At 35.8% G+C, this 25,415-nt stretch overlaps 1 protein-coding gene across 1 annotated transcript; it reads left to right on the forward strand.

Moving 5' to 3' along the window:
• Positions 1 to 4,807: 4,807 nt before the first annotated feature.
• LOC122842753 (neurexin-1a-like) lies at positions 4,808 to 25,396 on the forward strand. Its single transcript, XM_044136894.1, has 5 exons — positions 4,808 to 5,025; positions 5,137 to 5,318; positions 6,393 to 7,693; positions 24,366 to 24,383; positions 25,335 to 25,396. Exons 3-5 carry the CDS (start codon positions 6,982 to 6,984, stop codon positions 25,394 to 25,396), a joined length of 792 nt encoding a protein of 263 aa, XP_043992829.1. The 5' UTR covers positions 4,808 to 5,025; positions 5,137 to 5,318; positions 6,393 to 6,981.
• Positions 25,397 to 25,415: the final 19 nt, after the last annotated feature.

The raw sequence follows: 25,415 nt of genomic DNA on the forward strand, positions 1-25,415 counted from the left end.
TTATACAGACATTACAAAGACATTATAAAGATATTACAAAAATTGCACAAAAACACTATAAAATAACAACAAAAAAGAAAAAAAGTAAGAATTGAAAATGCATTGATTCTGTAAATCCCCGTATCTTATGTCAGTGGAGAGAAAGGCAATTTGTTCCAGGCTGTTTGAGGGTGCTTTGAAATTTAGGTTTTAATCAGATATTTAGCATGTAAAAGCATTTCTCATGCATCTTCAGCAGGGTTATTATGTGAGAGTCAATACAATCAGTAAGCTCATTCAAGCCGGACATGTGAGCAGCTCTTAGCAGTCCACACTCCTATGTTTCATTAATTCCTCTGAAATGAAATCTAGAGTTGCAGTGTCCCTCTTCCTCCACCCTAATCTAATAACTGTAATGATACAGATTTCTAAATTCAATCAGCTTAATCTTGGGGAAACAGACGCTTTCGATAGGGAGAGAAAGTGGTCCCAGCTGGTGAGTGGTGAAACTCTGATGGAAAAAGCTCGCTATTTTTGAGAGATGAGTGGTTGAAACATTTGCAAAATGGGAAAAATGTCTGTAATAAATGTGACTCTGCCCGCTACGCTTCCTTTATGAAATCACACAGAAAATTGGAACTATTGTTTGTGAGACAAAGCAATTTTTTATCTAAATATGCTTTGGCCCCTTTTGATAATGCAATTTTGCTCTGCTATGTTTGTATTGTCATGCAGACAGGGGTTCATGAGGAGGCATTTTGCTTTTATTTCGACAATATTGAACCAGATTGGGTTCAAATCCATGTTCATGCTATTCTATTACTGGGATACATATTCAGAATTAATTTCAAAAATACTGAAAACTGTTTATGAGAAAAAATTTATTCTTTAAAAATTTACAATTTCACTGAATAACCATTCATTGTTTCAACATAATTACCAAAAATACTGTAGGTGATGCTGCAAGCATGTCTTGTAGTTAAATTAAACTAGACGTTACTTCAGATTAAAGATCAAAAGTAATCAAATGGCAATATGAAAATTTACTTATACTTTATGTTTTGCAAGTTACCTGGTTTGCTGTTGTGTTTTTTTGTCACAAAATTTTGGCAGATGTAAAAAAAAAAATTCTCAGCTTCATTTTCAATACCAGGACCATAAGCATGTTGTTTCTGATCTGTCAGGTTGCTAATTAGTCAGATATATGCAGCTGCACTTGCTGTTTTGCTAAGCTACCTCTGCATTCAGTCTTTCCATACTTGCAGAATCTCTGCAGAGTTGTTCTTTTTGCAGAAAGTTCTAGTATAAGATTGCTTTGTTGCCCAAATGAATGCAGTATACATATATAGCAGTATCTGTTTTTCACAACAAAAAGTGATTTTGGCTGCCTTGCTCGTTTATTTGTCTTTCTTCCCCCCCCCCTTTTTTTGCTGTGCACCAAATGGTGAGTGAAAAACTTAGGATTCAAAGTTTTATCAAAGATATTCTTCTAGTCTGCTTTCATTTATTTATTTTTATTTTGCGTTGAACTACTTGTCATATTTTCAAGTAGCTTTATTCTTACACATGCATCACTTAACCATTGAAGATGAATAATTTCAGTGAAGAACAATTTGTTGCAGTGCTTTCATCCTGTGTTTGTAAATATTTTACCATTTAAAATATTTTAAATGGTAAAATATGTTAAATATCCATTTTGTTTACATTAAGTGGTTTTTTACCACAGTTGGAGAGTAGATGTGTCTCAGTAGTATTTGTAGATGGCACTGCAATCTACAAATACTACTGAATCACTGAATGGATTCAATCACTCTACTTTAACATCCATGACATGTAGTTAATGATATTTTTTCAAAGGATGGATCAAACTGGTTGATTTTTAGAACAATCAACCAATTAGGTTATTTATACTACAATATAAAAAAATTATTACAGCTATGCACTGTTAAAAAAATACTAAATATATTGTTTAACATATAAAAAACAATAAGCTTTTTGTTATGCATCACAGACAATGAAACTGCCCTGATTGATTGAATTAGCACATAACCTGCACCCATCCTTGACTTCCTTTCACATAAGAGATGGTTCACACATGGAAGAAAGTTTTCATATTCAGGTATAGAGGTCACCTGGTACTTGCCTGCAAGCTGTCTTGGCCAGTGAGAACCTTTCTTACACTGGAGAGTGAACCTTCTTTCAGTGTAGACCCATAATGGTGTTTAGATTTCTTCACTGAGCACAACTTGCATTAATCTGCATTAGCTTTATTCATACTTTTATTTAACGATAGCTGTAGAAGACAAACTTATCAACCTTAGTATTAAATGGTGTATTTTGTATGCAGAAATTGGCTAAAATTTCAAGATTTAGTATATTGCAGAATGGAAAAACACAGCTTTTTTTCTTTAGCACAAAATGTACCAGTACAACAATGTAATCTTCCTCACTATGAATACCATTTGCACTGCTTTTGTGTGAGGTTGCTGGTGACATGAGACACAGAAGGCTTCTCACTGCTGAATTGAAAGACTGATTGCACCTCAATTGCAACTGACATGAGCCTATAGAAATTCATGTGCAAGGCCTGGCTTGTGTGCATGATACGTGCATCAGGCCTGCTTAGTTTCTCTGTCAACAGAAGGAGTTCACAAATAGTGATGTCTATGCTCATTTCCATTCTCTCTGCCATCTTCATTAAGTCCTTGATGCCATAATGCATCTACATGCAAAATGAGGTGTTATATTTAGAATTTGTTCATTTTAAGTTTCTTCTTTTGTTTTGTCAGAGCCCTCAGTGGCAAGGTTTGGATATCAAGGCGTACACTGAAATGGCTAAGACAAAACAAATCAAGACAGCCATTATGGACATTTAAATATATTAAAGATTCCAAACACTATGCTACAAAATGACAATATACTTCTTCAAAATACATTTATTTCAGTGCTTGCAAATGTTTACCCATCCCTTTTTACATTTCACATTTTGTGATGTTACAGCCACAAATGTCAGTGTATTCTATTGATATTTCATATTATATCCCTTCACAAAGCTTTGGGGGATTCTTAAGTGGAATACAAATAATGCATGACATGATCTTTGAGAGTTTTGTTTTGCGTCTTCACTCACTTGCCTTTCCTCACAGCTGCAACCAGTTTCTAATCAACCACCTGCTCCTTCTTTAGTAATCAGATCTCAAGCTGAAATATCTTTGCCATTGCATACTATATGATAGTTTTCAACAAGGTATATGGTGGCGAAGTTGTTGGGATCCCTAATAAGTTAAATGTAAATGCCACTTTGCTGTATGGGTAATTCCACAGACCTTCTGTAAATGTAAATCCAGCATTTTTCAAACTATGGTTTACTCTTTTTTTTTTTTTTTTTTTTTTTTTGCTGGAAATGTTTGTAAAAACCTGTAATTAATAGGTTAGAATTTTGTGTTTCCTTAAAGAAATTTGCAATTAGTTATGGACTATATTTTATAAATATAAAATAAATATAAATTTTATATGAAAAACAATACAGGAACAATATTGTAACATGTTTAGTTTTATACATTTTAATAAAATATTGTCACATCACATGATGTCACCATGTTGTTTACGCTGTAATGCATTTTGGGTAAATGACATATGCTTGGCCTTATTGCTAGCTCCATCCAGCCAAAACAGAGATGAGTAACGTCATTCTGTTTTTGTTTTTTTGTTCAATTTGAACCAGAGCGAGTTCAAATTGATAGAAATATAGAAATCACAAGTAATAATGAAGATGAGGAGGACCAAACAGAGGAAGAGGAAAGAGTTGGTGGAAGAAGCTGGTGTTTGTGTTGCTGCTGCCTCTTTCAGCTTCCTAAATTGAACAATGAATGACACACTCATTGTGTCATATGAATGTCAGGCTGTGTGATCGGAAACACCTGTTTAGGATCTGTGGTTTCACATTCACTAGCAATTGCTGTGATATTATTTAAAAGAGCTTCCAGCACTGTCTGTATTAATGTGGGTCCTTGTCAAAATGCAAACTAGTATACACTTTTTGAAATATCAATATAGTGAAAAAGGTACGTATTTTCCAAGAGGCCAAAATGAAACGTCTCTTGGAGATAAACCTACTACTCTCACTGAGTATATAAGCTTCCTGCTCAATTAACTGTTACTTTTAGTTGTTATAAAATATCAAAAATAACAGGACACAGGAAATTGATAGATCTACCTAAATTGTATAGTCAGACATCCTGCTGCTCCAACATTGAACTATTTTAGAAGAATAAGTGCTTAGGAAAAAGGGCATGTAGGTATTTACAGAGGATGTGCTGTGAAGAAGTGATTTTGTAAAAAAAAAAAAAAAAAAATCCCCATCATATAACTTTACTCAGATTAAAGTTTGGATTTCTCAAAAACGTTCAGTACTACTGCAATTAAGGATTAATTTAGTTTAAGGATTTCTACACATCTTGACAAGAATTGGATGAGTTACTGGGTTTATTTCTCTACAGAATTTCATATAATTTGAAATAATTATTCTTAGTTGCAATTATTTTGAACATCGCTTACAAAATAAAACCAACTTGGATATACAAAAATAGAGTAACTTGCTTGGACTTGGAACAAAGACGACACAGACTTCCAGCTCATTCAGCTGAATGCCAGACAAACCATTACCTTGTTAGGATATTCTGCTTTATACAGAATATTGGGTGTCCTGAGTTTCTAGGTCTTCCAATCTTTCATCTAAAGTTGATTTTGCCATTAACAGCCGCGAACTGATGCACATGAAAGCAGAAGCGCTGTCCAGGGGACTGCATTCTGCCCCTCCCCGGTAGATATCACGAAGAGACACGTGATAAACGCTCTGTCTGTGGCTCCTGACAGTCGCTGGATAAGCTGAACACAGAAACCCGACTGCACCTCCTCTTCTACAGAGATAACTGGATTTTTTTTTTTCGTCCCGCGCTGCTCACCAACTCCTTCCACTCCCATTTTATACATCCAGTTCTTCTTCATTCATACCGTGAGTCACATTTGGAGGACACAATATTTCAGGTAATTTCACCTAAGCTTTTACGATTTGAGCGGAGTTTGAGTGAAAGTGGACACATCTCTTTCTCTCTCTCTCTTTCTCTCTCTCTCTCTCTGACTCTTTCCCTCGCTCAGGCTGATGCTGTGATTCACTTGAAAGCAGATCTTGATCGTTTAAAGAGGATTTTATACTCGGGCTCTCCAACAGACACGGAAATATGGACGATGCTGATTGTTAGGAGCTTTTCGAATCGTTTTCTCATTTTCTTCGTGCAACTGTTTAGGGGTCCCGTGGAAGTAGAGGTCTACGCGGAAAGGTAGAAGAATACACTGCACATTGCTCAAGAAAAACATAAATAAATATATATATATATATATATACACACACACACACACTCGAATAAGCAATTAATCCCACAAACACAATCCCTAACCGGTTGTGTTGTCGCGGTAGATGTGAAGGTATGGGCGATGAGAGGACGGGGCTTTTGAGCGAAACGTGAAATTCCGATGAAGATCTAATTTACGAGATAAAAGCATTATCATCTTTGAAATCCATCGCGGACTCTTACTGTGCAGTTTACTGAGATAATTCAGTCTATTTAAAGTATAGTCTAGAATTAAAGGCAGCTCCAACCTTTCTATTAGTTAGACCAATATATTTTCTTTATTTGAAATGCTGCGGAGAAATTAAAGAGTTTTGCCTCTTTCTCAGTGTAGTATTCATTGTTATTTTAAATGTAAAGAAATGCCGATATAAGTGAAATTGGAATACAACAACATGACAAATGGCTATGAAAAGCACAGTTAGGGACTGACTGAGATCCAGAGATTTTTGGGAAAGGTGGTCTTTGTGGTTATGTGTGTGAGGGTGACGAACACAAACCGACCATTGTGAATCAAGTGACGCACTTATTCTCATGTTTAGTGTTCAGCCGGGAGCAGAGCATTCAGGGCATGTTTAACGGAATGCTGAGGTAAATGCTCTGAAGATCCTGTCTTACCCCTCCTAATTGTAAATGTTCCCCAAGACATGATCCTCATCTTTTATTGCAATTAAGACCCAGAATGTGACTGTTTTGAACAATTTGTGACTTTTTTCCCTTCATAGAGTATATATACTCTACTACAGATATATTGGCACTGAGATGAATTTATATGCGTGATTGTCAAGTGCAGCAGCTTGCTTCCTGGAAAGAACTGGTGATGGTAATCTAATGATACAGTTTGTGCTTATTGTGACAAAGGGCTCCCTGGCTATACTTCAACTTAATCACAATATTAGTCAAATTCTAGCCTGAAGGCATTGCCAAAGTGGACTTGGAAATGGATATGTTGAAAATGCTGATGCTGTATTAAATCTGCTTTTTTTTCTCCTTTCTCTTTTGCAGAGAGCATCAACGCAGAGAAGTGCCTTGACAGGCAGTGTCTTATGCTGAGCTTATCAGCCAACGTGACTCCTTATGGCATTTTTCGGCTCTGCTAGCTAGGACTCCAGGTCAAAAGCCCTAAACAAGAATTCCAGCGGCTTGCCAGAGAAAATGCAGTTAAATATGAAAATTAAAGTTGCAATTTCAACTTTTCATCATTACATTAAATAGACGCTGTTTGTGTACCCAAGAGATATTTGAATCACATGCTCAAACTAAGCTATGGCAGAGAGAACCTTTGAAGTGTTTAAACTGTTTGGGTGAGAACAGTGAGATATTAGGCCAGTGGCCTGGACAGATTTAAGTAATGCTGTCTGCTCCAGGAAGCAAGCATTGGCTAAATCAGTTGTCAATTAAACCTGTGCTAACATGTAATCTTATACCTTACAATGCAGCAGTTCACACTTATAAATTTACCTAGGCAGTCAGTGCTACACCACACTTTTATCACAGTTGGCCCAACATACGTTTTTGCATAACGTAAGATACATATATGTAAGTTCATAAACTATTACTCCTAACGACAATCTACCAAGTTTGGAATCGCACAATGGTTGTACAAAAGCTTCACAGTGCCCATTTCATATGGGTTGGAATCCTCATATGTTGCTTCATGGAAATAGGCACCTGTCTAGAATTTACAGGTACTGAGGGACAGTGGGCTAGGTTTCCAGTGTGGAATGCCTGTTGTGAAAGTGAAATGAGCTTCAGCATGAAAACAAAGAGCTCCCACGGGGTTCTTGTTTACTTTGACGACGAGGGATTTTGTGACTTTTTAGAACTTCTCCTAATAAACGGCAAACTCAGCCTTCGCTACTCAATCTTCTGCGCAGAGCCTGCAACTGTGGTGTCTGACACTGCGGTCAACGACAGCCAATGGCACAACGTCACAATTAGGAGAAGCTTTAAGAACACAACCCTTTCTGTGGATGGCGAGATAAAGTGGGTAGAAGTGAAGTCGAAAAGACGAGACATGACTGTCTTCAGCCATTTGTTCATTGGTGGAATACCGCCGGAGCTAAGGTCTGTGGCGTTGCGCTTGACGTCGGCAGTGGTTAAGGATCAGCCACCTTTTGCAGGATGGATAACAGATATAAAGGTCAACAACACGGAGTCTGAAATGATCAACAGCGAGGGGGTCTTAATGGATGTCTGTGGGACAGCCAACATGTGCTTAAACGGAGGAGTCTGCAGTTTAATTAACAATGAACCAACATGTGACTGCACTCACACTGGCTTCCAAGGAAAGGACTGCAGTAAAGGTAAGACCTGGACTTTGTAATTGAGCACATCATGGTTTAGACATTACACAAATTAACCCAAATTCTTCAACTCGACATTAGCTCAAAAGTAATGGATTCCCTTCCTTTATCTGGGTAAGCTCTGGTTATGTGCTATTGATCTGCTATACAGTTGTTTGTAAAGTTAAATCTCCTTGAAGGCCTCATTAGCAAACAATGCAGGTAACTTTCATCCCCCAAAGGTGTCCTCTATAACTATAAAGCAAGTCTGTGGGGATGAGTTGACCTATAAAGTATCCCCAGTGAATTGCTGCAAATTAAAGAGCAATGATTGTCATCATAGTCGATGGAGTAAACATGAGTGATACCATTGAGCTCATAAAACAAATTAGATGATGGCAATAGAAGAGAACCCACATGGTAACAGGGTGGGGTTTATGGATTAATCAGAGGATTATAGTGTTATAGTGTTGCTCAAAATACACAGAGCTTGACACTAAACAGGCATTTAGGACAGTATTTTGATTTAATAAACTATAAATAATAACATTTCAGATAATTTTAGTTTAAAGTAAAAAGCATTAATTAAAGCAAACAACAAAAAATATCCTTATTACAGGTTTTAATCAGACCTTCAGGAAAAGACAGAGTTACAAATAAGAAAAACGTGAACAAGAGACCAGTTAAATATAAAGACAAATGGAACATAGAAGTCCTTTGGAGGTAATGGAAATAATACAAATAAAAAATCAATAACTATTGCTTGTAGCTACAAATATGCATGTGTTTGGTTTTCCTTTTTTAGTTCTTATTGTGGACATCAATAGATTTTCATTCTTAAAAACCATATAGTTTTTTTTTTCATGCAGCAACAATGTACCGGTAATCTGTTTTGTGACTTTTTCATGGCATGAATCTTTTCAACTGTAAGCTCACTGAGCTACCTGCAAATAATTTAGAGCTATTGCATAAATTAGTCTTAATTAATCCCCTTTCATTTTTTTTAGGATAATATGAAAACTCTATTATAAAGTATGCAGGCTTAATACAGTTTAATCAATTTTTGTTGATTGGTAGTAAAACGTTTTATTAGATTTCTTTACAACCCTTATGCACAGACACGGTGAATAATTCCCTCTACAGTAAAGTTGTTTTTTTAATTTCTACCACCAATTGTTTCCTATTCTAAACTGGTTGGAACTATAGACTATGAACCTTTTCCTACTGTTTCCCATGCTGCAAGCTCTGGCTTAGAAACTGAAAAAAGTGCTTCTATGTAGCACAAACGATCCACCCAGAACTCCTTCAAACATGAGCAGCATGGCGGGCTCATATAGACAAACCAATCAAAATGTTGGAAGGACCATGTGATTGATTTGCTTAAGTCAACCGTACATTCAAATTATTAAAAGGCCTCCCATTTTCTGTGATGCCGTGTTATAACTGATATAACATGATATAAGTAGGGCAATTCTTCATAAAGAGCTGTTGCTATTGCTATTTACAGCTAATTTCTAAAGTTGCAATTTCATACTTAATTTAAGTTTTAAATATTGCAGGGTAATATTTAATACTTATGTGTAAATTTTGTTATTATGTGTAAATTTTATGTGTAAATTTTGTGTAAATTTTGTTATTTAGCACCCCTGGTGCTGATGAGAAGGAAACGAGTCTTAATCTGAGGCATTCACAAATATTGTTTGTTGTTTAAAAATCCACCCATAGTAGTCTCACCCAGCAGTCATTGAGTGAGAGGCAGGGACCACTCTGGACAGGTCACTGTTTATCCTAGGGCATTATTCAAAATGGTATTAGTATTTTAAGATGGTGATATTAGAGCCGCCCTGCGACAGACTGGCGACCTGTCCAGGTTGTACCCCGCCTCTCGCCCGGGACGCAGCTGGAGATAGGCACCAGCAACCCTCCCGACCCCATTAGGGACGAAGGGCGTTCAGAAAATGGATGGATGGATGGATATTAGTGGCGCAGTTGGTAGAGCTGTTGCTTTGCAGCAAGAAGGTCCTGGGTTCGATTCCCGGCCGGGGGTCTTTCTGCATGGAGTTTGCATGTTCTCCCTGTGCATGCGTGGGTTCTCTCCAGGTTCTCCGGCTTCCTCCCACAGTCCAAAAACATGACTGTAAGGTTAATTGGTCTCTCTAAATCCTCCCTAGGTGTGAGTGTGTGTGTGACTGGTTGTTTGTCCTGTCTGTTTTCTGTGTTGCCCTGCGACAGCCTGGCGACCTGTCCAGGGTGAACCCCGCCTCTCGCCCGGAACGTTAGCTGGCGATAGGCACCAGCAACCCTCCTGACCCCATTAGGGACAAAGGGTGTATAGAAAATGGATGGATATTAGAGCCTGGCTTGCTGGAAATACTAAGTAAATTTTTGATTTGTGCTGTTATTCCATCTCCTTGCACTCCAATCCTATTCAGAGAAAAATGTTATTAAAACAAAGGTACTGAAAGAGAGCCTAGAGATATGGTACTGAACATGTGCTTTGGTTGTGTAAAATCATAATACATTAGTTATTTCTTTACGTCAAGCAACATGTATCAGTTCATCTAACGGAATACATTCACAAATTTGAAACAAAGCATTGTGGCTGTACATGTCCTTGGACCTGCCACTAATGTTTGTGTAGTTTTCATTACAGCTAAAGGCATATCAGAACATCATAATGACTTTGCCATTTTAAGAGGCATTTAAAGTGTCTAAACAAATTTGTCTAAATACTCAAGCCTCAGCAATATTCACTGCCCTTTTAGTTGTAGTATTGTAAGGTATTGTTGGTTATGGTTCTAAATCAATTCTTGAAGAGGGCTTTCTTCTGAGTGTGCTATTTGATGTTTGTCACAAAGTTGTTGTTTTTTTTGTTTTTGTGAATCAGATTAAGAAATTGTGATTGCAACGAAGGCATTTTATGATAAAAGACTTGAGCTTAAAATTTTACTGACAAGAAAACATATTTTTTTATGCTATAGGAGTGTTGAAGAGTCACAGTCAGTGAGGAATGGAGTCATTATGATGATGGTCTGAAAGCTTTCCCTTATTGTTTAAAAGCCCTTTTGAGAATCTGCATCATCACAGGGTGTTGGCTATTTAGGGGAAGACATGTCCTGAGAGTTACTTACTGTATGCAGAGCATAAGCATGCTTATAAATAAATTATTTTGCAAGTTTCGATAGGTGTAACGACAAAAAGTGGCATGTTTACCTCATTCTGATAGTCTAAATTTAGCATTGTGCATCTGTTCGCTCAGTTTAGATATTTTTAGTCTAAGTATGAACCCACTTTTCTGACCTGATTACAAACCAGCAATCTGTGTAATGTGCCGATGTCACTTTTCTCCTTGTGTTATGCTTCTGGCCTCCTAGAAAGAAATATGCAAATTATAAAATAAAAGATGATTCTCTTACATAATTAGAAATTGCTCCCTTTTTATTGCACTTTAGAAAGTATTGGTGCTCTAGGAGTTTCAAGAGAAATTGTGTGGTCCTGATTGGTTTGTACTAACAGTTTTGACAATATAATAAATGCACCCTTATTATGGTGTGTTTTTCCAAGGAGACAGAAAACGTCACATCCACTAAGCATGACCCAAAACCAATTTACACTTTCTAGTTGTTAACTTTGCTTTATGGAGCAGGGCAGGGCAGGGCTGTATAGAAGAGGACCTTCATCTTTTTTGTTTAAAAACGTTTTGCCTGTGGATGTTGATATGGATTCATAAAATAATTATAAAACACACCAACCCTATAAATCTGTAAGACAGAGCACTTTTACAAGTAGCAATAGAGTTGGACTGTAAGTACAGAGGGACTCCTGAAATTTCCAAAACTCAATATAGTACATAATTGCAATAATGTACAAGTCAAAATAAAAAGTAAACACAGTGTTTGCATATTATTTACACTTGTGAAAGAACAAGGAAGTTAGAGCAAGAGCAGAAAGAAAAGTAACTTTCTTTCTCATTCTATTTTATTTCTCAGCAGTATGTTGTGAAATGTTTTCTAACCTTTTGAAATTTGACATAGAAGAGTTAACTCTCTTTAGCTTGACTTGTTAGATACTCAACCTTACTCATTGGCTTGAGAGTGTGTCTCTGAGCAGCAATTTTCAAGTTGTGCTACAGATGTTCATTTGGATTTAGGCCTGGACTGTGCCTGGACTGTTAACAATTGTTTTGACCTCAATTGTTGCACTACAGCTGTGTTTGCCTCTCTGACCCAGTATCAACACCTAAGCGGCCTCTAAAAGATGATACAACCTGCCTTTGCTCGAGGATTGCGCATTATGAAGTTACCACCAACAAGATGTCCATAGTTGCTATGAGCCTTAATGCTGTTCCTGCCCAACCTGCCAGTTCAGCACCATTTTGTAGTAGTTAATGGCAGCAGTAGTTATTTTAGTGGCTTCATAGGAATGACAGTTAAACAAAGAAACTCTGTTATGCATAGCTTAAGAGAGAGGCAAGGCTAAACACAGAAATGCTGGATCTAGAGAGAGCATAAAGTTATTGGCAGCAAAAACTCAACTTATAACTATCTGCAGAAATATGTCACAGCTAAACAGCGGAACTTGGAAGTAACCGTACTAAAAAAAAGTTTTAGCCATTGCCTTTTTTAGCTTTTGCCTCCAAGACTAAAGCTGTTTCCACAGGTGAATTGGAGCATTGAAATGTCTGGCTCCCTTTATTACTTTATTACTTATACTTTGTAGAAACTCTGGCATCCTTCAATAGCCCTGCAGTGTGAGAAAAAAGTATTTTGTTGGAAATATAGCAAGCAGTTCTTTAACATAAGATGGTCCTCGATTTTATGCTTTATTTAATTGTTTTCTGGATTTTTTGTTGAAGAGTAAGAAAAGTAATGTTTCTACTTTTAGCTTTCATCAGAACCCTTGCTGCAGCATTCTGGATAAGCTGAAGGCTTTTAACTTATTTTAATCTTTGAACATTTTGATCACTTTATTTCTGAACTGCCTGGTCTTTTCCTTGATTTTGTGATGCAGTTTGTTCTTTAAATTTAGATTTTTTTAGTCAGTTCCTAAAGCCCCCACAGAGCAGTGTGGGCCTTTTGTATTATGTTAAGGGACAAACACAACATACCACACTTTCTTGAAGGCTCTTAATAGCTAAAAAAATCATTATTTGAACCTCACAATTATGCTACATTCTGTTGCTCTATTTCATAAAATCCTCGTAAAGTACTTTGACAGTTTTGTGGTAATATGACAAAATGGGAGAAGGTCCAAAGGACTGCATAGAAAATTTGTTAAGAAAAATGTCAAATTGGGATTTGGATAATTGGAACTGAAACTATGTTTTTGTTTGCTGGCAACCTCTCAAATAAATCATCTCATCCATGTTAGCAGCAAGCATTTAGAAGTGAAAGATATATGTATTTCAAAATAAGATGGCTGTCAATGTTTGGAAATTGAGCCTTTTACTCTTTATTGATACAACTTCTCCAGCTGTACAAAGCACAGATAAGGTTAAGCGGTTTGGGCAGATAATCTTTTGGTTGTCTCAATATCTTATAGGATCCATCTATTTGGAACCGCAAAAGATCAGGGATGACTTTGGCAGATGGATCCCATTGACAGATATGCTTCCTTATAAACAAAGTTTGGCTCGTCCGTGTCTGAAACAGTTACTGTGTCAGCTATGTGACTTTCTTGTAGCGATACATGGGTTTTCGCTCAATGCTCCATGCATCGGTGTTGCCAGACCCATTACTATGCTACAATAGGGCGTTATTGATTTCAGGCGATATGGCCTAAAATCAATATCATGATATGTTGAGCAGTTCATCTCAATAACAATAAATGGATGATAACACTACCCCACACTTTAAATTACTGTGGGCTGCTCCTCTTTCTGCTTGACTAACTCAGCCACTGCCACTCCAACATTTAAAATTTCCTCCATTTTCCCAACCTCACTGTCTCTCACTTCTTGCTACAGACTTAATGGGTTTGAGTCACATGACTAAAGACTTTAAAGGTAGCACCGCGGCTTAAAGGAATATGAGCATAAGTCTACTTATACACAGCCAACAAAGACAAAAAAGAGTTTTCTTTGAATTAGCATTTTTAAATAACGTTGGTCATTGTAATAAATTTTGGTGTTCACAGGCCTATGCCACAAGCTAATTGCCTCCAAGTCACAGCACATTGATGCAGTAAGTCATGCAAGAGGAGGCTCAACCCAGGATTGAGTGCTTAGGAATATACTGTACATACTTCTCAGATGCCTGACAATTGTGCTTAACACATCCATTGCTGAGGAGATGAATATAAATGACTTTGCTGTCAGGTCGTCTTGGTGTTTTAACTTCATGTCACGCAACCGCCTCTCTATCACCCCGAACTTACACTGAATGCGTCAGCGCTCCGCTGCGCACATATTATTAATATAGACGAGGTCCCCCTCAGTTTTGTCAATTTCTAAACAAATGTGACTTAAAGTTCAGTGCAACTTATGTGTCTTTCCTCTTCAAGACACATTTGCTGACTGATGTGACCTATATTCTGGAACAAATTATAGAAGGATATAGTCGAACAAAAAAAACTGTACTATTTGAGACCTAATGGAATGTGAGAAATGTTAATTGTGTAATTTCTAAGTAAAGCTCTGTGCAAATCAGTCAACTTTAGTATAGCAACATCACAAGAAATTAGAGGTGTTCCTGTCAGTGCTCTTTGTCTGTCAGGATTAATTACGAGATGCCTCCTGAATCATACATGGCAAGTGTTTTTGCATTTCATTGGTACCTTATGTGGAAGCTATCCATGGTGTCTTTTTTGCAAATTTATTTTATTCCATAACTACTAAAAGGTTTTAACATGACTTTCTGGGAATAAAAAACAAAATTGGACACCAATTGAATATCTCTCACCTTTTTCTTTAAAGGTGGACTCATCTATGTTATGCACTCATACAAAGATAATGTATTTTATTTAGTTAAATTGGCAGTTTCTAAATAACATGATGGAATCAGCCCCCAAAAATAAAATGTCCAATTAATGTTCCAGAATAAAGTAAGTAGAATTATGAGCTCTGCAGTATTGAGAGACTTGGAAAAATATGAAAACTAAAAAACCTCCTCCTCATTTAAATAAGTTTGGTAAGACAAATAATATGGATCAACGTGTTGTTACTGGTCATCAAAGCAATAGTGTTTCCCCTGAGTTGAGTCCAGAGGAACACAGTCAAGAGACTTCAAATAACCCTCATTCTGGTCTTCTACCGAAATGCCTACATCCCTCATAAGAAAAACAAGTTAGAAATTGTGTACCAAAGCAATCCTGGTCTGACAGAACATCTGAGAGTATCCTGGGGTATGTGATACCAGGATGTCGTTAATATTGGACATAGATCCTAGCACCCTTTGGGTTTGGCGATGGGAACTTTGTGGGTTTGGTAACCTTCCCACAGATGCCATCTGATGCTGCCAGATTGGCATCAGGGGAATATGGTGGCCTGAAAAACACACCATAGCCTTTATTGTGGTGCTCTAGCAGCCTGTGGCCAATATATTACAACTGATCATGTCTGTCTATGCACATATACACATCTATAATGTGTGCATATGTACATAGACATATACACACATCTAAATGATTACCTACATCAGAAAAACAAAATTTTGTTTAAGGCATTTCTAGATTCCTGGCAAGCCAGACAAGTAGAAGTGAGTAACAGAACTCTTGATTATCAATCATGATCATTTTTTTTTATTTATTTATTTTTTTTGTTGAAAAATTAACATGGAGCATTGGGTTTTAGCAGTGAGTGGTGCTTTCTGAGTGCTCCTCTAGATTTGAGTTCCTTTACAAGTATAGCTCTACAAGAATACTTGATTTAACAAATTAGTATTCAGTAGGTTTGCCCTTGTTCACATATGAATTTAACTACTGAGGTATTGTGAGGAAGAAGATGAATTATTAATGTGAATGAATGCTCCTGTTTCAAGTATGACTGTCATTTTTACAAACCATGTGTTTCCACTGTATATCTGAAAGATGGACCTTCTGCAGCTTTACTCTGAAAAAGTATATTAACAGTATACTTTTATCTTCGAGTCCATAAACAGATATTAGAATTAAATTATTGGAGGAATTTCTCAGAGGATTTTCATTTTGTTACAAATAATCAACTGATTATCAAAGGGAATTTCTAAACTTCTTTAACACCCTTTTGACAACTTTTTAAAACCTTATTTCTGGCAGACAATAGCACCTCTTTCTCAGTCAGACACAGAAAAATACTGAAGTCAACAATCTAAAGCTTATATTTTTTGCTTTATCTTAGATAAAGCAAAAGTGTGTTGGTCTTTTGTAATGAACCAAGAGAAAATTTCTTTTTGTGAGAAGGAATAAAAATGTCAATTTTTAACATATAACTATGTAACATACATCCTCTTATTCTATTCTATCTTGTTCTGGTCTGTTCTACTCCACTCTGCTGCACATAGTGTTATAAGGCCCTATAGTTACATTTTGGTTTCATCTGACTAAAGCACTGTTTTCATAGGTTGGCTAATCATCCTGCATGGCATGTTTCAAACTGCAGATAGAACTTCTTGTGCCTTTCATTCAATTATTCAGCTAGTAAACTCTACAAGTAAATCATGCCATAGTCTTAGAATGAAGTCTGTTTATCAACAGAGAGACCTTTGAACGTTGTTGTTTCCCGTGGACATTATATAAAACCAAAACAGTAAAAAGTGCTGCAGTAATGTTTTTTCAAATTATTTGCAAACATTTTTGAAAAGTAAGTGGATATACTTTTTGGCTAAATATTCAAGAAATTGGAATATGCACTCCAAATAATCTTGTTTTTCATTTAAAAGGTTTGAAAATAACCTTTAAACAGGTATGTTTTTCCTGAAGCCCACATTTTTGTTAAGCACGTTTTTTTTTTCTTTTTTTTTTTCTAAATCTGGTATAATATTCTAAATTCCCCCAAATTACATGTTTTTTTCATTAACTGTGAACCAAAAAAAATAGCTGAGTTTCCAGAAATAGGCCAGAACACATCCACCTGTATGCAAGTAATCTATGTAATGTGTTTCACTTGATGAATTGAGTTACTGAAATAAATGGACTTTTAAATATTAGAATTATGACCCCATTTTTGTTGGTTTATCACAAAACATAAAATTACATTTGCAGTTGTAGTCTGATATTTCAAAAAGTTAAAATGTGGTCGTACATTCGCAAACACAGTATGAGTATTTTTTCCTGGCATAAGACACTTTCAGCAAAACAAGGCATATCGTCTCAACCATTGCTTTGTTATGCAGGATCTGAGAAAATTAGACATATCTTCTTTAATTATTTGGTTATACTAAACATATACATGTTATTTAATACGTAACAATATTTCCATTTCCAATATTACCAAATTTGCCTGGTAGATTAATCACTAGTGCTGCAAAACTCTTAATTTCCTGACAGCCGATCATTCCAGCTATGAGCGTATGTAACCTTTGATGCTGCTATTTGGGAATTGCACTCATGGGACTTGTTTGAAATTCCAAAACAAGTCAAAAGAGCACTTGAACAATTTCAAAGAAATGATGCCCAAACCAAGTAAAAACAAATAGTTTTCAGAAACATTTTTGTTACAGTTATGTTTACAGACTTTGTAATTCCATTACTAAATAGCATCAGACTCGTTTAGCTACTTTTGACATCTACAAAGCAGTGGCTAACATGCTGAGGATGTTTACCCTGAAGGAGAATCATACTGTCCTTCTTGTTTATTTTTTATGAAAATGAAATCTAAATTCAGTTTTGCTTTGCTTCAAATGACACTGTTAGTTCATTGAACACGATGTATTTTTAGATAGGTTTTTTTCACGTGTTTTTTTTTTATGTATAATGGGTGAAGATGTGGATTAATGGCAACAGTGCTTAGAGCTTAGTTGCATTAATGCTCAGGGTGCCTTATTGCTGTATTTTTTTAGGTTAAGCTCAAGAGCCACTATTCAGATAGGGATTTGTTAGACGTCAACAGTATGAGAAGTGGGAACTCATTTTCTTAAGGAAGTCCTATACATATACTGGCTTAAATAGCCACCATTCTGCACTTTGTAACAAGTTGGAAATATGCTGAGCCTACACTTACAAACTTTCCACTTGCATTGATTTCTTAATGCCATCTTTCACTGCTAATACCCGTCACAAAAGAGATTGACTCCACAATGGTAATACTATCCTAGATATTGTCAATCCTGGGATTAAGGTTATTAGAACTTCTGTATAAGCTGCTCTGATTATCCTGTTGGATCACTCCAACCCGTACGTAAGATGTAAAAGAATGGAGAGCACATCTGCTCACACAATCCTCTCTAACGGGTCTGTCTCTTTGGAAATATCTGGATTGGAATACAATGTCCTCACACCATCTGTCCTGAGAGCCTGTTAGTAGCTGAATAATAAGAGTAATTAAATCACAATCACTGATATTATTTGAGTGCAAAATAAAACTAAACATGAAATGTGTAATGTAAATGAATAGATTGAACACATCCTAAAACATTTCTTTCTTTTTTAGGTTTTATTTAAGAGCTCTTTTTTAATATAGACCCATTGCTAAAGAGGATAAAGGTGTATCTGTGCATTCTAAAGGGCATTTTTATAGTTCTTCCCTTTCTGTTGTGTTTGGGTTTGTACTTCATTTTCTTTCCTGAAAGTGAGAAATATGTAGAAAAGTCTATGAGAACAAAAGCATGGGCAAGCAGAATCGAATGAAGCTTTATGTTAAATTAGAGTAACCACGTTCCGTAACACCAAACTTGAACATCAGTACAGACCGCAGTGGGCACTCAAGACAATAGTGATATCAGAATCCTCTTGTGATATTTGGACAGCATTTAGATAAATGTGGCAATTTCTTCTGTCTCACACCAGCATTGTTACATTCAAGTGCACAGGTATCGGCACTCTTTTGTTTCTTTCAGAAAAAGAAAAAGAAAGAATAGCCATTATTTATATCAGCGAGCCATGCAGTGGATGTAGAAGTTTCACTTTTCTGTACATAATCAAGTGTGTTTTGCTTGTGATGATTTAAGTGCAACAGAATAATGTTGCTGTTTAAAATGTTTTTTCTGAGGACCGCGAATGTCACGCTACGCAAACTCTGTCGGTCCACAGGTAGTTTTCTCATCAGAACATGAGCATGTTGTTTTGCCCTAAAAACATCAGTTCAAGTTAATGCTGCAGACCTTGGATGGTTAAAGAAACTAATGTACATGCAGACAACAGCAGAAGTCCAACACTATATAAACTTGGTTGAGACCATATCTGCTGATGTGCACATCAGCAGATATTTAGCACACAACAAAAACTAAATCAAGTAAAAGATAGCATTTTGTTAAGTGGAAATCTGCATGCTAACATTTTCTTCAGGCTCATGTCATCCTCTATTGGAGTAGCAAGAACTGTGCAACATTCCCGTCCCTCAGACACGGACTTTCCCTTAAATCCTGGGGCAAAATATTTTTTCAAAGAAATAATTCTCATTTAAATTAAAATAAACAAACACAGAAAACTATGATCGTTCTAAAACACATTTACTTTCTTGTCTCTTCTTTGTTCAGTGCTTGCCTTCTCGTAGCATTCTGTAACTGAGTTTTGCTGTCAGTAAGTCATACAATGACAAATTGTTCATTTTTAAATTCTTGAATTTTCCTTTTGGACACTGTCCTGTTTGGCAAGGCCATTACCACTGGGAGGATTTTTCTAAAAAGCTCATTCAAAGACAGAAATGGTATGAAGGCGTAAAAGCTCCAGCAGTGACTGAATAATTAGAAGTGGAGTTGAAATTACTGAGAATATAATTATCCGCAGCTGTGGTCGCTATCAGTTTCTATCAGAATGGCTGGTCACTCAGGCCATGCATGCACTTCCTCTGTTACCCTTTTTTGTGTTGCTTCAATTACATAATTGAGCAATGGTGAGCTGTTAAATGCTCTGAATTCCCCTTTGCAGACGCATTAGGCTAGTGGTATAAAGGGATGAGCACCCACTCATTACTCTTGATTTTGTCCAAGTTTGTCCAAGTTGTAATTTAACAACCAATTGATGCTTAGTTGCTTCTGCGCTAGTCGTTCAGATTTTCTATCAAAACATCTGCTGCCACTATTTAAATTAAAATTTCAGTTGAAAGGAATTGGGTTGTGTTGTAACATACAAATGTACAATCATTGTAATTATTTACAAATGAAACTCACATGCTGAAACTTGTGCAATTCTTGTGAAAACCCACTTTTTTTGTGTTCCCATCCCTTTTTATTTTATTTATTTTTTTTACATTTATAGAATTCCCCAAATGTTTAAATAAAATATCACATATAAAATGTTGAACATTTGTAAAACCTTAAGAAAGAACATTTTAATTTTTACCAAGCTAAGTTGTGAATCTGTCTCTTCTTTAATCTCAAGCCAAATGTAAATGTCTGACCCTTCAGAGGATTTTTCTATTACATTGATTATTTATTACCTATTTTAAGTTCTTAACAGCTGGGAGCAAATTTCAACATTATAAACGAAACTATTGCCTGCATTTACAAAGAAGCATTTTTTAAACCAATAGTAATATTTTAATTTCAAGATTAAAGAATTTTCGCTTTGTTTCTGCATTTATACATTTACAATTTTCAAGTGGATTTTGTGGAATGGATCAACTTTGTTAGAAGTTGCGATTCTTTGGTTATCAAACAATTAACTATGTTGCTCTGTTCTCGGTTAAGATATTACCGTTATTATTAGAAAATTTAGAAATAATAGAGTTTAGTCCTGTATGAGAATGAATAGTGACATCACCATTGATTAGAGCACTATTCATTTAGGATGTAATATTTTGTATAACTCAGTTTTAGAAAATCATTGATGGAATTCTACTGCTTGGACTGTGAAGTTTGTGTTAGACTATTGTGAATATCTGGGCCGTTTTGGAAGCAATTGGGTGTTGTTAAGATATAGTTAAACATCATTGCAGGAGCTATCTCAACTTTTAGTTTGGATTAAATGTTGTTTAGAACAGCCTCTTCTGTTTGTTTTATTTGCTAACCAAAAGAAAGGATTCAGAAAATATGAGTGTAATTCCAGTGCAAGAGAAGACAATTTCACCAGCTCGTCAGTGCTTTCGGCATTAACAGTAAGCTAGAAAAGATCTTACAAAATTGTCAGACAGCAGAGAAAAATAAATTATATCTATAGCTGTGTGTAGTGTCTCATGAATATCATGCATGCTTCTTTATTTAAGACGTCTACAGGACTCTCCTTCCTACATTTCTTCAGCCAGATACATTCTGACACACAAGACAGACTTGCATCTGTTTGTGTGTGGCGATGGCATTTTGAGGGTAGCTTGAATGATGTATCATAGTGGACTAAGCATGTCCAGTTTTTTTTTTTTCTTTTCTTTTTTGTCTACTGTATGTCCTGTCACTTTGGCTTTGAACAGTTGTCACGGTTGGGGGCTCACAGTCAGGGGGGTCAAGATTGTCGTTTGTCAGAATTATGTCTGCATGAGGCAAAGCGCAAAGAAAATCAATTTATAGATTAATTTTCTCACCTGAGTGTCTGTGTGTGTTTTTCTTGTAGAAATTGTACACCAGATGTTTCATTCAGTGAGGCATTAAGTTAGTGTGGTAATTATATTTCTTGAGCCATAGACTGCTTTGTGTGCATAACATAACAGCGTAAGACTATCAGAGACACAGATTGTTTGATAGACAGTTGAGTGCATTTTGGTGTAGAGTTACCAGCACAATAGCACCAGAATCACTTTGTGAAGGGGATTAAATGGATTTACAACTGTGGATTAAAATGTAACCAGCTGGGTACATTTGTGAAAAAAATGGAAGTGCATTGGCGTGTATTGGGTGTGTGTGTGTGTGTATGAAAGAGCGATAGAGATGAGTGATGGTGACTTGCTTTAATGGATCCTGTGAGGTGATACTGCTATTAAGGAAAAGCTTCTTTCGCTCTTAAAATCACCAAATGAAACCTTGTTCTATGTGGCCCCTAGAGGTTGTCTGTCTGAATACCTTTCATAAGATGAAATGCATCTTATGAATTTCATCTCATAAGATGCAGTAGGGACAATAAGTGCAAAGGAGCAATAATATGTTAATTTTTCTTAATAAGTAAATGTCTAAAGGGGCTGTTGATATGAAATTTATGCCATGTCAGCAGCAACTTGTGTTTCATATGTATATTTTATTTGTTAATGCAATATTTTAGTTGTTAAGACAGAAGAAAAATACTTAAAAAATAGAATAGCTCAAATTTAAGAGTATTAAAAAACAATCTTTTCTTTGATATCAATATCATATGCTTTAACCCCAGCTACTGAACTTTGAAAATGTTTCTCAGTACATCACATAAGAAGCATCTTATTCTATGTAAAACAAAGAGCTTGCTCAAGGCCACATTTATATTTGTAAAACATACTGGTAGCAATGTTTACAGGTGTATTACTAAACCTCTGAATCTGGAAAAATAGCCTGGTCAAGTGAGATGCTTACTGAATGCTTTGGATGTCATTGCAAACATATTTGGATACATAAAAATTTAGCAAAATTCTAGGAGCATATCAAGTACGTATTCTCCTTATCTTGTTGCACAAAATTAATCTAATTTGTGATAATTATTATGAATAAATCTTACAGCCAAAGTAAAATTTATGTCAATTGATTCCATAGAAATATATTTACCAATAAAATCTGTTTTGTGTTAAACATACTAAACACAAATAACAAAAATAGTTGCAGTTGCCTGATCGCACCAAGAAAGTAGCATATTTTCAGCGGTTTCACTTTTGGTAACTAATCACATTCATTTTGTCCTATGGAGGTTAAGAATCATGCTAAGATAATGTTCTCTGATCTGATTTAATATGGAGGCCATAAATATTGTATATCTCCAAAGCTATAATTAGATAGGATCAATAATTAATAGCTTCTAATTTAAGATTTAAGCTGATAAAAGGAAGGGAATCAGTATAATATCACGCTAAACTCAATGGTATATAAAAATCCTCTAAACTTTTAAAACCTTCCCACACAGGCCACTCACAGAACTAAAAATACATAGCCTAAATATGTCTCACATCAAACATTACAGTTACATTTTATAAAAATGGACAAAGTATGTGTTGTAGCTAATGTTTCAGTCCCTTTGGGGTCTTGATATAATCAAATGCTTTTTATTTATTAATGTTTTTCACCTTTTTTTGGTCATTGGCAATTGCCAGCCTCGTGCTTGCTTTGTCTGAATGCCTTTAATTTCAGCAGCGTGCTTTTCAGAGTTTAACTGGAAAAAAACAGATCAAACAGTTTGCATATTTAATTGACAGCAGTATCTCTTTTATGTAAGAGACCTGTTTTAGTTTCAGTACTTCCTATATATGCACACTGTCTTATTCATCTAACTTTCTCACATGCAACAAATTCTGCCTGATTGATTAAATATGCATTTGTTTTTCAATGATCTTAGATAAATGAGGCAGTATACTGTATTTCCAAGAAAATTTTTAAATTTTACTAATACAAACAACAACCTTTACACTTGAATTTTGTTAAGCTTTACAAAACAGGCGTTGTCATGTATCTTAACCAATTAGTAGACCTTTAGTCACTTTTGTACATTGCCACAACTGTTGGTAATTTTATGTGTGGTGTCTGACTTGGAAAGGGAACCAAAAGGTATGGTAAGTTTTGGGTCAAAGTAAAAAAATGCTTAACTTGGAGCCAGAAACCATTTTGGAGAGGTAGGAATTTAAATTGTGGTCAAAACTGGGCTCCTGATGGCATGGTTAAAAACTGGGCCGATCACAAGAACTATTATTTTGAGTAATTATAAATGGATGTTGCATGCAAAACACCATTTTTTTGTTGTTTTTGTCATGTTTATACCTAGATCCGAATATCTTTAAATTTGGTTCTAATTTATAGCCTGACTAAGAACTACTCTTTGAATATATTTTCGACTTTTTTAGAGGCAATAAACGTTTGCTGTTATACATTCTCTTTTTCTTATTTTTGCATGTTTGAACTCACATATTTCTTTTTAAAATTAATATATATCCCCTCAGGTGGCATGTTGTGTATCTCACCTATTTGCCGTCAGTTTATCAATATGTATTTATGTCTATTTTCTTTATCAGAGTAACATATTTCACAGTGACTTTTTCACTGCTGTAAAACTCACCTTATTGCCAAAATTAATATAGAAGCAATGACTTTTAGGTTCCAGTCTTTTGTATAACTGGATGCACTCACTATTCTTTGCCTTTAATGCTGTAACCAAATCTCCTGAAAATGCCTTCAAAAGATCTCACTGCCTGTTCTGAAACATTATGTAGTGATTTTAAAAAACTTTAATTCCAGCTCATTATTTAGGTACCATGTGCAACATCAAGCACAGTTAAATGATTAACAGCTGTTTTTGAGTTCACATAAAATTAGGATGTTTTCTTCTAGCTTACCAAAAATGGAGCTGCCATAAAGAGCAGATGAACATAAATTTGTATTTTCTGTTGAGATGTTGCAGTAGGTCACTTGCATGTGATGTTTATTGCCTTGCATGGTGACAACATGCAATGGCCAGTACTAGCCTGCATGCTGCTTAATGAATATTTCCCTCTCTCTCTCTCTTTGCCTGCCTATGCCTCCAGAAGACAACAATACCGAAGGTGGGTATTTTCATCCTGGGGACTAATTCCATCTATAGTCTATCAAATGAATGTTAGAGAATGTTTTGTCTTGGTGATGGTATCGATGTAACTTGAGTGGTAAGTGTGGTTTGTCATATTTTAACTTTGTTATCATTTAATTATTTTCTATTAATAGAAAATTACTTCCATTAATGATGAGAAAAAAAAATAATTCCTTAATTAATAAGTCAGTTGATTTTCAAGAATACTCATGCCTCAAACAAAGTTTTTAGGAATCATTAAGACTAAAAAATAAAAATAAAATACATATGAATGCAAAACATGCTGCAGCAAGCACAAATGTTGTCAACATTAATTTCAGCATCTAAATCACAAAGAGAGAGGTGTTATGGGCAAAGGAGAATAAGGACAAGGCTATTGCTCTGAGGCCCAAAGTCCAATTAGAGGATGAAAGATCATTTTCCATTTCTTTTGAAAACTAATGTCCCACAGTTTGGAGGAAGCGAGAATAGCCACAGAATCCAAGCTGCTTGTGGTCCAATAGGACTTCCAGGATTTGGGAAGCAATTTCACCTTCTTGTGATGATGCATTGTGTTTTTAGAGTGCAAAGTCAGTCATCCAAAATAAAATTTTGGGTAACTTCACTGTTGCCTTTGCTAACAGGCTTCATGAGGAGGCAGAATTTTAGACTTTCATAGGTGATCTAGCTTTAATTTGGAGTTTGTGTTTATATAGTTTTGACATTTCCTTTTATATGTAGTTTTCTTAATGATTAAAATTTAGTATATCGTTGTGACATATGGGTAGTTGTACTGAAGGACAACTTGCATTAACCTTGTTTGGGTGTTGTGAAAATAGCTTACTGGACTTTTAGAGCTAATCCTCATCTGCCCTCACTTAGGTAATGCATGTTGACAGCATCTGCAGAGACAATTGTCCATTCTGTCTTTGTTTTTTCATTTTTGCAGTTCTGCATATTGCCATGGCACAGCAGAGCAGCGATGTAGCTTTCTGCTTTCACTTCCCATAGCAGCATTCTATCCACCCCC

The sequence above is a fragment of the Gambusia affinis genome, linkage group LG13, assembly GCF_019740435.1.
Source record: "Gambusia affinis linkage group LG13, SWU_Gaff_1.0, whole genome shotgun sequence".
Lineage (NCBI taxonomy): Eukaryota > Metazoa > Chordata > Actinopteri > Cyprinodontiformes > Poeciliidae > Gambusia > Gambusia affinis.